The sequence below is a fragment of the Olea europaea genome, chromosome 5 (genome assembly GCF_002742605.1).
Source record: "Olea europaea var. sylvestris chromosome 5, O_europaea_v1, whole genome shotgun sequence".
Classification (NCBI taxonomy): Eukaryota; Viridiplantae; Streptophyta; class Magnoliopsida; order Lamiales; family Oleaceae; genus Olea; species Olea europaea.
In genome coordinates, this window is record NC_036241.1 from 14067819 (window position 1) to 14084214 (window position 16396).

The window sequence follows — 16396 nt, forward strand, 5'->3', positions numbered from 1 at the left end:
TTTTCTAGTCTTTTATGTATATCCTCAAAACTTTCATTCGTAGTGTTTTTAGGTAAATAGGGATAACTAGGTTTTTTATGTTTTTCAACTTTTTTCAAAAATTCTTCTATTATATTTTCTTCATCTACTATATTCATCATTATTTTTGGTTCGTAACATGGCTCTGATACCATCTCGTCGGAGTGTGCAGCGGAGGGGTTAATATTTTTGAGCCAATTAGATTCTTCATAAGTATTTAAAATGCCACAATAGAATTTATAAAACTCACTATTTTTTATTAATACTTTTTCTTGAATAATTATGTTTAATTTTTCAATTCTCCTTCTTAAATTAAGAATTAATTTATATATGTCTTTTTCCATTTTGATTGCTTCGTTATCTATGGAATTGTTTTTATTTTTTATTTTTGGGTCTAAATATTCTATAAAGAAGTCTTTCAGATCTTCTTCTAGATAGATTAATTCGTTTTCTGTATAGATTTTTAGATCAATAAAATTTTTTATAATATTTGGATCTAGATTTATTAAAATTTTATGAACTATATTTGCTTGAGGACTTATTTGAAGGTTTTTAGACATTGTAGTGGCTTTGGTTGCAATTTCTCTGTTAAGGGTATTTTTGGAAAATTGATTATTTGGAGACTAGTTTTCAAATGTTTTTATTTTTTAGACTAATTTGGAAAATCCTCCTTATATTTAGACTATTAAACTATATTTCCCCATGTATAAACACCATGCTTTATGCATAGCTAAGTTCAATCCATTATATACAATTCTAAGATTATTATTTAATTAACTGAGACCAGAAGCTTCCAGAAGCATTTGATTATAATGTCACGGACTGCATTAACTGTCGGGTACTAGAGTTACATTTTTCGAAGGATTAATGTTGTGTGCACAGCACACTGTAAATTTCTCTTGGTTTTGATTCGTCAACTTTGTTCACTTCAAATTGTTAATAAATGTTTATGTCAAACTAATTAATAAATAAATTAACGAATATGATAATATTTAAGTGGCGGCGAGTGATTGGCGGAGGAGCCATCACTTCTACTGCGCCGCGCGTTACACCCCCCATTCTACCCCACACCTCGACACGTGTCAACAGCCATCACTGAAGTGAATCACGCGCTTTGCTTGCTTTTATATATATTCTAATCGAAAACCCAGATTCCAATTCCAATATACATTTTCGATTCATCGATTCATTCGTATCTTGTTTTTCCTCAATTTCGCCTTGTTATTTCATTCTTTTCCTGCTCCTATTTCTTTCTCTTTCTAAAATAACTCAACAAAATTCTGTGTCTGATTCTCTCTCTGGATTGTGTTTTTTTTCAGCTAGGTATGTTGTTTCTCTTTGCATAAATACATTATATTTTCGGATGATTTTATTTATTGCGTTGGATTATAGGGATTTTTTTTTCCTTTTTTGCAATTGATATCTCTTGTAATGTTTTTTATACCTGGTTTTAGATCGTTGATATTGCATTTTTCTCCTTGTTTAGTTTGGGTGAATTTTATTGCACCAAATATTGCTAATTTTGGGGAAAATTGTCAAAGTATTGGAGTTTCAAAATTTCAGGTATGCTAATTTTGTTGGAGATATCTTGTTTTTGCTATCTAGGAACAAAATCGAAATCTCTATGCTGGAAACCCCTCCATTCATTGTTTCTTTTTATTTGTATGTACACGCGATGTCTAATTTAATCTCATAAGCAAAAACACATCTCTTTAACCACAAAAAGAGAAATTGAACAGATTTTTTAAGTTCTGATAAAAACCAATCAAATACGAAGATTGCTATCAGAAGGGGGAAAATGTGAATTTTGATCATTTTGGCATCATTTGTTATAGTAATGAATTGCATTTGGTGAGGGAAAATCACTCTTGAGATATTTGCTGATTCTCATCTTTGGGCCTATTTGTCGTTAAAGATTAAAGTGTATTAGTTGATTTTTATTAATTTTGCTGGTCCAATGGGTTTTCTTCGGTTTGTCGTTAAAGATTAAAGTGTATTAGTTGATTTTTATTAATTTTGCTGGTCCAATGGGTTTTCTTCGGTTTAATTTAATACTGTATTGTATGTCATGGAAATTATCCCAGACATTGCCATTGGAACTACCAACCTATGAAAAGTTGAAAACGCATAGTTATCAGAATCATCTATCGTGGCATCTTTTGAAACTATCGAACAACATCATATCATTATTGTCAATTTAAAAAGTTTAACCAGAATTTGGCTTGATCGGAAAGCATATATCATGTGGGTTAGTTGAAACATCATTTCAACCCATCTACAGTAGTGTTTTTTTTGCCTCTTCCATTTAGACATTCTGAAGGCTATGACTCTTAAAGCAATCACGGTACACTATATATATGTAACTTTTACTGTCATAGGTATCAATATGTCGTTTTTCATTAGATAAGAAAATTGAGATTCTGGGAATGGATCCAAGGTCTAAATTGAGAACTTCACGGTTTGTAGAAGTAACTCTTTTGAGATGTTGACAATTTACCAAAGCTTGTGATTTTCAGTTTCTACTTGGGTTCTGAATTTTTTTGTTAATAACATTACAATTAAAAACAGACAGCATATGCAAGTGCTTGAAATTACTGCATCCTTTTCTTGTGAAAATGGAGAGAGAAAGTTGATTGATCATCTTATCCCTATTCTTTTTCGTTCATGTCGACGGGGAAGGGACATGATCGGACCCATCTAATTATAATTATTCTCTTTAATTTAACTGTTAGTGGAGCCTTGCAATATTTTATTCAATGGATCCAGTCTGGCATATTGGCATATCTTGATTGTTTGATTATCTGGGGTGCTGTAATCTATATGAAATTTTTGGCTTTATTGTTTTTGTTGCAAACTTTCAAAGACTATTGTGTCATTAACTTCTATTGATCTTGAGATACCTACACTAGTGTACCTTTTATTAGGAACGACACTTAATCTCTTGCTTTCTTATGCAGTGATATGGCATTTCAACACAACTTTGGTGCCCCTACTATGCATTTTTCATCTGAGGGAGATGTTTCGCAGAAACAAAAATTCAATTCAGTGTCACCAACAGGAACAGCTTCAGAAAATGTAAACGGATGCTTTGATTGCAACATTTGTTTAGACTCAGCACGTGATCCAGTGGTTACCCTTTGTGGTCATCTCTATTGCTGGCCTTGCATTTACAAATGGCTTCAGGTTCAGAGCTCGTCCTTGGATTCAGACGGTAAACCAAAATGTCCAATTTGTAAGGCTTACATCACAACCTCTTCATTGGTTCCTCTCTATGGTCGTGGCACATCATCAGCCGAATCTGACAGCAAGAAACACCAATTGGATCTCATCATACCCCACAGGCCAGCGGCGCATGGTATGAACACACTACTCGCTCCTAATCAGCAACTTCATCCCAATCCTTTTCAGCCACAGCAGCCGTCTTTTCATCACACTTTTGATAATTATGCTTCAATGACACCATCTAGCATCGGGGGAAGCACAACTACTAGTTTCTTCAATCCAACAATACATATGTTTGGTGAAATGGTTTTCGCTAGAATATTTGGGAGCTCAGAGACGAGTTTATTCTCTTATCCTTATCCAAATTCCTACCCCATTACGGGAAATGGTGGCCCTCGGTTGAGAAGGCAAGAAATGCAGGTGGATAAGTCTCTTAACAGGGTATCCATCTTTCTCCTCTGCTGCTTTATTTTGTGCCTTATCCTATTTTAGGTTTTCTATTCATCCTTGTATAGCTGTACATATGGGAGCGGATACCATGTAACTTTTTTAAGAGATGTTGCGAAAAATAATAATAATAATTCTTTCGTAGTATGTTTAAGAAAAGTTTTTCTGAGTAATTATGTTGATGATGTTGGACATATTTTTCTTTTCCGTATTCTTATCTATGTTGGAGTTCACAAAAGTTCTCTTGTGATGTTTATCTATCCATCCTGCATCCTTTTGAGTTTTGCTTGTATTCTTCATTTTGGATCCTTCCAACTTTTGAGTGCTGTAACATCAGATTGAACCATTGGCCAAGGTAAACATCATTGTATAGTGGCAAAATATTTTATGTTTTACTAATCTGAATTATGTCGTGAAAAGCTAAATGAATTGTATGAAATTCAAAAGCGTGACAAGAAAGATAAAGGTATCAATCTCCTTCTACCCCAACATTGTTACGTAAGACACTATAGTTAACAAGTAAAATGATTTTTGACAAACTCCTTGTCAATATGGTTCATCACCCAGCATATTACGATCAAAATGAGCGTTCAAAGTACAACTCGCAAATGCAGACAAATTATAAACTGCTTAGTTTTGCTTTCATTTTGCAAAAAATCAACTGGTACGCTATTACCATTGATGACGACGATTGCATAGATGCAACACTTTAGTCATCTACAAATTTCGCAAAATAAAATTTCTTTCATAATTTGGCAAAACAGTATGATTTCCAAGTAATACGCCGGATTGCAAAACTCCTCACGTCTTCAAAATTTGAAAATTTAAGATTTTTTAGCAAAACTTAGTTTCTCTGGATTAATCTCATCAACCTGGATTGCAATCATCTTGCCACTCTCGTTCTCAGTAAATGGTATAGACTCCCGGTTCAGAAGCTTGATAATCTGCAGCAGACACATCAAGACATTTCCAATTATCAATTAATAGCCTCAAATGTTGCAGATACAGTGCCCAACATCTTGGTACTGCACCTTGAATCTTTTTCTTCCCCTCCAAAAACAAATGAAATATGCATTACCAGAGCGCCAAATAGAAATGTAAATGATGTACAAAACTATCACAGTTAAACCCAACAGATTAATAAACAATAACTAGACTATTCGAAGAACATCAACCACCAAACTAGAAGGAAAAATAGAATTGCAAATAGTATCATAAGACTTTCGCTTCCGTATTTCATGACCTTCTTTTCTGCTTTACCTACAGTGCATAGAGCTTTTTTCTCTTTTTATGAGGCGGGGGCTGTGGGTAATCTATCAACAGAAATATCTGGTTCAGTCGGAAAAATAATTAGGAAATCCATTGGACAACATCCCATGAGTTTTTCGATATTCAGCAAAAATAGATATGATCCACACACGTAACTTTGAACTAGCCTTTTAAATTGTAGCGTGCTACTATGACATATTTGGTAGGGAGGATTACATAATATGTAACAGCATTAAAGAAGAAAAATAAACAAAAAAAAATCAAGTTTTTCATGAACTCCAGTCCAATCCAGAATTTTTTATTAAACTATTCACTTACTCATATTTTTTACTGTTAATCTAATCTCACTCTCAATCAATACGAGCATGAACAATAGAAACACAAACTTCAATTATCAAGCAATGAAAGGAATACCCATACCATTCGCTTCCGAAGCCCTTCTTTGGCATCTTTTTCATTGGTCCCAACTATAACATTGAGATGCTTAACAGCTGATGGAAAAAGAACAGTTCAGAACCATGTCTTTAAGTCAAACCTAGTCATGAGAAAAGTGAGAGAACGATAGCGTACATGGAAGACCCGAAAAAGTAGGCAAGTGAAGTCTCAGCATGTGAACAGCTTCCTTCGGCTCAAATAAATAAACATTAAGAGAGAGTTCTTCTTCTGCGCTACTGCAGAAAGTGCGAGTTATTAGGCCATTTCATGGGCAACGGATGAATAATGGGAAGAAGTCAAAGAAGAAAGAAGGCATAGCACTTTGTCCTTACCTGTTCTCAAGAAGTTTTTGTGCAGATGTTTCGTCTGCTTCTCGGGCCTTCTTCATAAAAAAGTGTCCCTACAGCCCCACCACCAGCACAGAAAAGAAACACAAACAACGTAAGAGAGAAGAAGAAATAAAAAGTAATAACATCCGTTAATAATAACACGTGATCAGAAGTTCATATAACTCAATCTAACAAAGGAAGCTCAATAGTTTATTTTTCTTTGTCAAGGAGAAGCGAAAGGCGTGAAAGGTGAAAGCATGCTTGAAATCTCAAAATTTAATCATATTCTACGTCGATATAGACTAGATGACGAACTTCAAGAAAAAAAATTGGTGGTATAGTCATAAAAATCACATGATAAAAAAGTATGGTACACTGTTCAATAATTTATTTTCAAATCTAAGCTCTAGTGGCTAGTGCAAGTTTGAAGGAGACATTTACTAGACCTCTTGCAGAAACTTTTGTGCTTTCTCATGATCCTTTTCAGTGAATGCATCAACAGCCTGTCCAGAAACCATGACTATTTTCAATCGAGAATTCAGATAGATACATTGGACCACGGTTCCAGATCCCAATGCAGAACAGAAAGAGTCAGATAGGGGTTTTGTGGAGAGTTGGAGGTAGTGAGGAGTGGACACGGGAGGTCAAAGACTTACAGCTTTGTAGTATTCTTTCATCGCAATCCAATACTCCTTCACAGCCTCACGCAAGTCCTCATAGCTATTCTCACCATTTTCATCACCTAAGAACAACCGTTTATATCGCACCAGAGAGCATCGAAGTAAGGAATAAGAAACCAAGTAACCAAATTACCCTTTTCAATATATGTAAATGTATAATTCCTGTGTAATGAAGTATGAAATAGAATAGAAATGCTCTCTATTTTAATAATTCCAGCATTAAAGGCTTGAAATTAGTCATCAAGCATTACGGCTAAGGATAAAATTTGGTGTACTCAACTTTATATCTTTTGGACTAAGCCTGAGCATTAAAATATCAAAAAATCCTTGTTTGAAAGGGACTTGTACAAATGATTCAAGTAGCGAGTTCCAATAACAAAGAATGAAAATTTGTGCACTGTATTTAAAGAGAAAGATGCTCTATGAAGGTACCTCTAGAAAATGAAACATTGGCAAATACCACATCTTATTATTGTCTTCACTTTAAAAAGTGAAAAGACTGTACAAAGATATTTCATATTTGGGAAAAGAAAATAAAATCCCAAGTACAAATAGCATTGTGGAAAACAGAACATATAACATCAGCATAAACGTCAAAAACATCTATATCAAAATTTTAATTTCTTTGAAGTTCATTACTCCAGAGGCCATAATCTCAGTCAAGTTTAAATTGAAGGAAAAAAATGTAAAGAGAAAAATTAAAAATTGCTGACCAAATGAACCAGACAACACTTGAATACATCCTTCTTGCATAATAAATAAACTTAAAGCCAAGTTAAACAGTACAGATATTTTGCCTAATTCCAAGGCAGAAAAGCAAAGCAATGAGTAAATTCTGACTAAATCATCTACCATCTGCAACATCTAAGCTTCATATTGGAATTGGAGAAAATAAAAAGCCATAAGCATGTCATAAAGAGGCAAAGCACTCACTCCTTTTACCAACTGGTCGACTTGTAATAAAGGTAATGTTTTCTAAACTTGTATCTTCTGGTGGTTTCGCCACAAACCGTCCATAAGGAGTCCTTCGCTTGTCTCCTCTAATCGGTTGAATTCTCTCTGACTTCTCTTCGATTCTTTCGGGTGCATTAAATAGTGCCTGTAGAACTTCTTTTTGGATATCATGCTTTTCCTTCTCTCTTCTAGGTAATCGTAATTCACTTCCAATTGAGATATCTGCATTAGATCTGCACAGTGTAAAAGCAAAATTAAAGCATAATTAGATTTTTTAGTACTGAAATAGTTTCTAGATTAAACTTATGTTTGGTTATGTTTATAAATTGTTTATACACATTCAAGCCATTTTTTACCCATACATTTTAAGCAACTCACAATTACTACCCACTTATCCACCACTCATTTCTATTTATTTATAATTTAAACTATTTATAAACACTCCCCAAACATGCACTAAGATTTTTGAAGATGATAAAGAGTTCCTCCTGCTCTAATACTGCAACACTTGCAGTTTATAAAAGTTTCTAAATGAATAAATTACCTTTCACAGAAGTTGAGGTGTGGTGGTTGTCCTTCACATGGATTATCTTCTAGCTCCGGATTATTCCCCATATGCTATTTAATGAGATGAGTAGACAGACAAACAGAATAGGTTAAAAAAGAGATTCAGTATATGTTGATGAATTTTGCAAATGGTGTGTAAATTTGTTTTACTTTCTATTGCAACTTCACATCAATTATAAGTCACATCTCCAATCCCTTAAAAACCATTCTAAATCAAGATACATAATTTTCTTTATTGAATCTCTTACAATCCTGCATGGTGGGGAGGGGTGGAAGTGTTGGGACAAGATAAGGAAAATCATGAAGCACAAGACATCTTATTATTTAGCTTCGTCAGAAGCATAAATTGAAAATCATGACTCCATCACAAAAGTAGCCATCTTGAGCTTCTATCTGTGCGAAGATCATTTGTAATGCACACAATGGATAGGCATACTTTCCAAGTAGGTTTTTTAAGAATCAAGTTCACCTTATGAGCATCAATGCCAATAACGTCATCTTTCTTCCCTAATGTTGATGCTGAGAGGTCCAGAAGCTTATCCATACTCTGCATATTTGCAAAAGTGAGAGAACAACGAGAAGTTGTAAACTTAGAAAATGAAATGCATACGAGAGTGCACTAAAACATTAAGTGATATTTCTGCAAATAGTTCCTTCCAAGAAACACTGCTAGCGGAAGGCTGGTACAAACTCTTTGGTATTTCATGCAAGTTGCTACATCTAGACTTCAATCCACAACTTTATGAATGTGATGCCAATACCAAACCGAAATCGTAATACGTGGATAAACTATTAGCGCGTATAAATGGGAAGTTAATGATAGCTTAAGCGCAGTACAATTGAAAAGGCACCTAAACTTGGACATATTCATAAATTTTAAACTTCATTGGTTATTCAGAACATAAGAAATCTTTCAAGAATGCCAAAATTTAGGAGCTGATAATAGCAAATCGATATAGACTTACCATTTGCATGTCATATCCACACTGGCCTGCAAATGGAAGACATTGCTTGATTAGACATAATAACAACGAGAAATAAGAATGATAAGTTAATAATCTTTTAGCTAGGAAAAATAATTCCGGTCACATTAAGTGGCAGCGTCTGTTGCTAAACACAAAATCTAGTTTCATTGCATGAATATGTAAAGTATACACAAAATATCTCAACACTCTATGTGCTTTCAGAGTTCTTCGAATTCTATTTTTATCACAAAACGAAGAAATAGACATACTTAAACTATCAGAAGAATTAATGTGTTATAGTATTCACAGTTCCCCTTTCAATTACAGATATACAGAACCTTTTAGCTATAACTGCTAAGCAGGTGAGAGTATTAAGCTAAGAGTTTTTACCAACAACGTCTTGAATTACATCCATTTCAAGCTGAAAGCCATCTCCAAGCATTTTGAAAAGAAATTGTTCAATGTCTTGATGCAGGGTTTCATTCCTTGCTGTAGAATCTGATTCCAAGTTCTCATCCCAAATCTCAGAGACTGGAAAATCCGTCGAATTCAATTTCAGTGGTTTGGTCTTCTTGCATGTTTCATTAGTTACTGACCTATGTTGAGAATATTCTCTCCCAATCACACATGACACAGTTCCCATTGATGCTGAACACTTTTTGACCTTGGAGTTAGAAGCACAAACATTCTCCAGAATATTATCCATTTGATATTCAGAAGACAGACTTGTTTTGCTTTCCAAATCATCTTGTGAAACTGACATAGATGTGCCAGAGGTGCTTCCCTGCATCTTACGGAGTAGTTCACAAGTAATGACTAAATTGCGATCTGCTTGACAGTAGGCAGAAGCTATATCGTCAAGAGAAACCACAGATCCAAAGGCATCAAGTAATTGCTTGAGATTCTTTTTATCCTCATTGGTGTAAGAAAACGTCGAAGGCAGTGTTTCCATTTTCATCCTTCAACGGAAAAAGAAGCAAGAATTTCAATAAAGACTAAAAAACAAATGGCAAATCAGAAAAATTCACTTGAGCAGACTGCACAACCTTCTTTAACTTAATGATTACATGTTAGTTTAAACAGTGATGTAAATGGAAGAAAATCCACATAATTGTTTTTGGTTTTAAATAAAACATGGAAAATATGTTCCAGCACACAAGAAATGCCAGTATTACAGAGACAAGATGGAAAACCAGCATCCCACCTTGCAGGACACTAGACCTAATTGGCTAAGACAAGCCAAAAACGATGTAAATACAGAATCAGGCGCTCAAATGGACAGATGCTAGGAAGTTTTGAGAAATCACACTTTTGTCATTTTAATAGAAGCATCATCAACCCATACTTCGTCTTAAACTTGTAAACCAGTCTAAGATAAGGACAAAAGTCTCATAAAAATCACTTCAACAATCTAAATAAATTTACTTTTTTCTCGATCCATGCCAACATAGTGAATTTAATAAGATAGTCAATCTAATTCCCTGAAGCATCGTCTGCAATTTCAAGCATTCAAAAAAAGTTATACATTACCTAAAAAAATTCTTTTCTAGAGGGGGAAACTACAGCAATTCTTCAAAGTGCTTCTTTGGATTTCAATATAAGTACATTAAAATTTAAAAGTCAAAGTCAAATTTTAATTTTAAACATGCATTATGTAGAGCCCACAACTATTATTCACTTATACACCACTCATTTCATTATAATTTCAGTAACTTACAATCAAATCCAAACAAACACATTATTGTAAATGAATATATATTCTCAATGCTAACGTCACATTGTTGAATGACAAAGTAGAACAAACAAGCCAGTAGAAACTATATGTGCATTTCAATGATATAAATATAATTCCATGGATCCTAATTCGAATACTATCCAATTAAATTGTCGAAGTCATCAAGGTTATATTCAGTAAAAATTCAAGTTTCGGGCATCTGGAACGCAGATAAGCATTGCAAATAATTAGGCATATAAAATAAATGAATTTCGTCTAAATTTTGGACATTAGAAAAACACATTGAATGTAGAGATTGATAGTTGATCAATATCTTTAAAATTAAATATGTTTCTTTTGTAAAGCTCCAAACTTTCAACAAAAAAAAAATCAGCTTACATTACCAAGAAAAACCGCGCCACTCCTTGAATGTATAAAATCGTACAAACTAGATACAAAGTCCAAGGAACGCAATTCAACAATCAAATAAAGAGATCTTTTAACAAATTTACCAAGACTTTAATTTATCAACCACTACTGATTTTAGAATGAAAACGAAAATCTATTAAATTGTTATTAATAGAGTTCAGCCAATGTAAATTGAAGAAAACAATAGAAATATTTAAGAAAAAAATTCTTACTTGAAACTTGAGAAAATAGGTGATTTATTTTCCACTGATTCTTTCCTACTCTCTCTGGTTTACAGTATAAGCGTAATGCTTTTTGGAGAAGGAAATGAGAGTAGAGTGAGAGGATAAAAATGGAATTGGTGCATCGCTTTTAATGCGGAGTATTGTGGACTAATCGAAATTGGTAGGCCTGGTCACGTGATAGTCAGGTGCATGAGAAAACTTAATCTAAGTGATTAAAAGTTCAAAATTGATTAGTAATTTTAAGGATTCTGAGGCGACGGTTGTTTCGAACTCATTCTTACTGAAAGAAGAATATTAGTATTTCACTCAACATATGAAGAAAAAAAAGACGTCAAACTAACAGCAAACAAAATTTATTTCTCACCAATGGTGATTATACAATAAGCACTGGTTTGTTGAGTGGAGATATTTTCAAAAATTCTGTTGGAAAACAATAAATAATGCCTAGAATTATTTCAATGACCCTATACATTAAATTATAAACTAGAGCAGGAAATAATGACATCTAATCAATTCTTCAATAATTGTACATAAATATATGCACAATGCTAAAGACACATTGTTGAATGACAAAGCAGAACAAACAAGCCAGTTGAAACTACCTCTGCATTTGAATGTTATAAATCGAAAAACTAGATTTCAAAATATCTGCTACCAGTGGATCCTAATTCGTATATTATACAATTAAATCTTTGAAGCCGTTAATCTTATATTTAGTATCTATTCATACTTCAGGCATTTCAAAGAGCATAGACAAGCACTGCAAAGAATTAATTATAAACAGAAAAGAGGCTAAAATTTTTAATACAAATGGCAGACTTCACAATTAATTTTCCAAAGTTACGAAGTTTTCATCAACAATTTTCCGAAATTAAGTAGTTTTCACGTGTATATATGTACATTTGTTGCCTATATAGCTCTTTTTTTTTTCTTTTTTCTTTTTTTTTTTTTTTTAAACCTAGAATCGCCATTACTAATTAAGAAGTCTCTATCGTCAAGATAAAAGTCTAGTTATCCCTCTCGCATAATTAGGCAAACAAATTAAATGCACTGAATTTCTTCTCAATTTTAGCCCCCGTTTGAACCACATTACCTGAAAATTGAAATGGGGGTAATAGTATTTTTTAGAAAAATGAGTGGTTGAAAAAGAAGGAAAAGTTTTGGATTTAAGTGTAATATTATTTTATGGAAAATTGTGTGGTTGAAAATAGGAGAGAGAAAAATGAGATGTAATGTAATTGAATTTAATGTGGACCAAACGGGGGCTTAAACATTATGCCCTTGTTTGAGTCCCATTTTTCCACCAAAATACATTCTTCAACAATAATTTGATACTATTTCAATCACACATTTTTCAATAAAATAATATTATACGCAAATCAAATTTTTTTCTATTTTTTAACCACACATTTCACGTCAATACACTATTCAAAAATTCATTTTCTCCCCTAAAATGGGGCTCAAATAAGGGCTATAATAATACATTGAACATAGGGATTATTTTTGAATCTTCAAAATTAAATATGTCTTTTACGTAAACCTGTAACCTTTCAAAAAAATAATTATAAATAAATAAAAAAATAAAAAATATATATATATCAACTTACATTAGCAACAAAATTACGCCACTACATTCAAGTTTTAAATCGTACGAAATTGGATACAAATTTAAAGAAATGCAATTCAACAATCAAATAAAGAAATTTAATTACAAATTTACCAATATTTTAATTTATCAATCAACGGTTACTAATTTCAGAAAGAAACGAAGATATGCTAATATTATAAATGAAATTGGGCCTATTCAAATTGAAGAAAAAGATAATCTCACTTGGAAAATTGAGAGAGAAAACCGGATGCTTCTTCTCCAGTGACTCTATTTCTCTCTCTCTAGTTGGCTGGAGTGTAATGCTTCTTGAAGAAGGAAGAGACTAAAAGAGGAATGGAGCAGTGGTCTTTTGGCAATTAGTGGGCCCACTCACGTGATACTGAAACTTCTCTCTCTTGGAACCTTTTAAAACTCACAATTTCAAAAAAATAATTATAAATAAATAAAAAAATAAAAAATATATATATATCAACTTACATTAGCAACAAAATTACGCCACTACATTCAAGTTTTAAATCGTACGAAATTGGATACAAATTTAAAGAAATGCAATTCAACAATCAAATAAAGAAATTTAATTACAAATTTACCAATATTTTAATTTATCAATCAACGGTTACTAATTTCAGAAAGAAACGAAGATATACTAATATTATAAATGAAATTGGGCCTATTCAAATTGAAGAAAAAGATAATCTCACTTGGAAAATTGAGAGAGAAAACCGGATGCTTCTTCTCCAGTGACTCTATTTCTCTCTCTCTAGTTGGCTGGAGTGTAATGCTTCTTGAAGAAGGAAGAGACTAAAAGAGGAATGGAGCAGTGGTCTTTTGGCAATTAGTGGGCCCACTCACGTGATACTGAAACTTCTCTCTTTTGGAACCTTTTAAAACTCACAATTTTTTAATAAAATAATTTTATAAATAATTTCAAAATTCAATATTTACAAACTTTATTATAAGAAAATAAGAAAAATAAGCAGTCTCATGTGGCAAGTGTAACAACGTTTGTGAGTGGTGGTAGGACATGGAAGTATTACCTCCCGTTTGGTCATATTCTATCCAAATTTTAATGGTTTAGGGTTTTTTTGAGAAATATGTGATTGAAAAAAAATGAAATTTTTTTTATTTGTGTGTAATATTATTTTATAGAAGATTGTGTGGTTAAAAATAAGATAGAGAAAAAGAATGAGAAAGAGAATGTAAGCCAAACGGGGGCTTAGTTTGGTTCATAATGAGCCCATTAATCTATTCCCTTTTGATTCCACCTTCAAGAAAAAGAAAGTTGGTGAAGCCAACATGGTCCATAACTAGCCCTAAACCCTAAAGTTTATCATTTTTCAAATAATGAGAATGAAAAATATAGCTGTTGCGAGTCGTACACAAAAGATAAAAATTCAAATTTGGTAATTTGATGTGATAAATAACGATCATATTTCTCATTTTAATAGGGAAAGTATGGGAATCGAACAGGGGCATAATGAAGCTAGTATGGCCCATAATGAGCCCATTATTAATTCATTCTTCTTAAAATTCATTTCCCTCACTCTCGAGGAAAGGCAAGATGGTGAAGGTGAGGCCACGACTACATATCAGAGGGCAGTAAGCGAACCCACACCATTAGTAGTTGAAGTGCACATAATAGAAGAGGCACCGCCACTCAACGAGGTGTACTAGATAGAAAATGATTTTGTGCATGCTGCAATGACGCTACTAACTGAAGTATGGGATAAAACATATCTTTTGCAAGCTACAAGCACCATTGGATAATGACGTAGTGGAAGATTATAGGGAAGATGAACAATTACAAAATGAGAAAACTCTCAAAATTTTTTTTATTGAATTCAAGAACTCCCGCCTCAAAGGGCTTACAACGTCTTAAATAGAAAAAAAACTAGTAAAATTTGAAAAATAGAATAAAAAAGATATTTTTCCAAAAATAGAAAAATATGAGATAATTACTAAGATGAAAAACCCTAATCTTCAGGATCATCCTCCAACAAACGGAATACAAATTCGAATTTTATGGAAAGAGATATTACAAAAATAAAAATTACCATAAATAGTAAAAAACCTAAACGAGAGCCTAAATGATGAATTTTGTCCAAAATTGGCCTTGGCTCGATACCAATCGAATTAAACTAGCAATTCGCCAAAAACCAATAAACCCGAAGTTATCATGAAATCAAAAACCATTGTTTTGCCTTGTGACGGTTCCATTTCATCATAAACTCTAATCTCTTATGCACTTCATCAGATAAGGTTCATGAGATAGAAGATAGTTCCATACAAGCTGTGATGACATCGCAAGTCGAAGGCCACGGGATAAAACATGAGACATTTCACATAAGCCATATAAAGGAGATGCATGGGGTTGAAGGTGGTCCCATGTAAGCCATATAAGGATAGTAATTATATGAGATTGTTGCATTAAAACTACTAATTGATCTACAATATTTCAATAGAAAATAAAATGAAAGAACAAAGTTAGTTTTATTGGATGGTTCTCTCCTTAAATCTAGTTCAAAAAGCTCCTGTTTGAGCCCCATAGTTTGATAAAAATACATTTTTAAACAGTATTTTGACATCATTTTAATATATGTTTTTCAATAAAATCATATTACACGCAAATTTAAAACATTTCCTTATTTTTTAACAACACATTTTTCATCAATAGACTATTCTAAAAATTCGTTCTTAATAAAAGAATGTGGCTCAAACAAGTACTAAGTATATTAAGTCTCTCTATTTCCCTATAACGTTAAAAGGAGGAAAAAGAAAAAAAAAACACACACACACATCTACCCATAAAATTAGTAATTAGGTAAGGTGAATTTCAGTCGGAACCCTATTCAAAGATCTTCTTTCATAGCTACCAGCTTCCTGTCAGGATGGGGATAGCTTGCTTCTTCACAAGCTTATCCTGATTCGCTTGGCCAGAAGGCTAGTGACGAAACTTCCTTAGCTAAAGATACGAATTCGAAATATAGAAACTCATTAGTTCAGAAAGAAAGATCATGGCGATAAGAAAAGGTGCATTGAGGTCTGTCTTCCTAATCATAAGAATCTAGACGCCCTCATTTTGAGACTTCATGGCTTTTGGGCCACCCGCGACAAATATACAAAAAGTTATTCGATCACTCAAAAAGCAAGGAGGAGCTTCTCTATTCTAATTGTATTTGTTTTAAAGAAGCAAAAGCACAAATCTTTCAAATGATTTGAGTGACCTTTGTTTTGAAAATACCGAAAATTCAAAAGCAATTGAAAATGCAAATTATACATGACGGATCCAAGATTAGCAAATCCTTAAATCTCACATGTTACATAAAATAAAGAAGTACAAAAATTATTTATTCACGAAAAATTTTCTGCTCTTCCTATGTTCATCATTGAACAATAGTCTTAACCCTTGTTTGATCCCCATTTTGGGGAAAATAATGCATTTTGAATAGTAGATTGAGGAAGAACATGTGATTGAAAATAAGTTTTGAAAAAATGAATTTTTAGAACAAAGAGAATCAAACAAGAGCTTAGTTT

General features: G+C 32.9%; 2 protein-coding genes across 5 annotated transcripts; one reads left to right on the forward strand and one right to left on the reverse strand.

The window, feature by feature from the left end:
* Nucleotides 1-1118: 1118 nt before the first annotated feature.
* On the forward strand, nt 1119-3881 carry LOC111394744 (E3 ubiquitin-protein ligase RMA3-like). Its single transcript, XM_023020716.1, has 2 exons — nt 1119-1341; nt 2976-3881. Exon 2 carries the CDS (start codon nt 2980-2982, stop codon nt 3730-3732), a length of 753 nt encoding a protein of 250 aa, XP_022876484.1. The 5' UTR covers nt 1119-1341; nt 2976-2979; the 3' UTR covers nt 3733-3881.
* Nucleotides 3882-4196: 315 nt separating this feature from the next.
* LOC111394743 (putative nuclear RNA export factor SDE5) lies at nt 4197-13633 on the reverse strand. Of its 4 annotated transcripts, none has more exons than XM_023020713.1 (12): nt 13564-13633; nt 9277-9845; nt 8887-8912; nt 8391-8468; nt 7899-7972; nt 7334-7587; nt 6377-6462; nt 6167-6223; nt 5724-5791; nt 5527-5627; nt 5377-5447; nt 4197-4631 (listed from the first exon to the last, which is right to left on the reverse strand). In XM_023020713.1, exons 2-12 carry the CDS (start codon nt 9842-9844, stop codon nt 4512-4514), a joined length of 1503 nt encoding a protein of 500 aa, XP_022876481.1. In that variant the 5' UTR covers nt 9845; nt 13564-13633; the 3' UTR covers nt 4197-4511. The 4 variants fall into 4 exon arrangements, with proteins under 4 accessions (XP_022876481.1, XP_022876483.1, XP_022876482.1 ...); XM_023020715.1 differs by lacking the exon at nt 13564-13633 and adding an exon at nt 13085-13218 and having other exon boundaries at nt 5527-5624; XM_023020714.1 differs by lacking the exon at nt 13564-13633 and adding an exon at nt 11242-11389.
* Between the last annotated feature and the right edge of the window lie 2763 nt (nt 13634-16396).

Excerpts from the sequence above, each read along its gene's own strand:
- LOC111394744 (XM_023020716.1), top strand. The coding sequence starts at position 2,980 with ATGGCATTTCAACACAACTTTGGTGCCCCTACTATGCATTTTTCATCT.
- LOC111394743 (XM_023020713.1), bottom strand. The coding sequence starts at position 9,844 with ATGAAAATGGAAACACTGCCTTCGACGTTTTCTTACACCAATGAGGAT. Across the intron at positions 7,588-7,898 it reads CACCTCAACTTCTGTGAAAG|ATCTAATGCAGATATCTCAA; the intron begins GTAATTTATTCA and ends TACACTGTGCAG. Across the intron at positions 6,463-7,333 it reads TCGACCAGTTGGTAAAAGGA|GTGATGAAAATGGTGAGAAT; the intron begins GTGAGTGCTTTG and ends GGTTGTTCTTAG.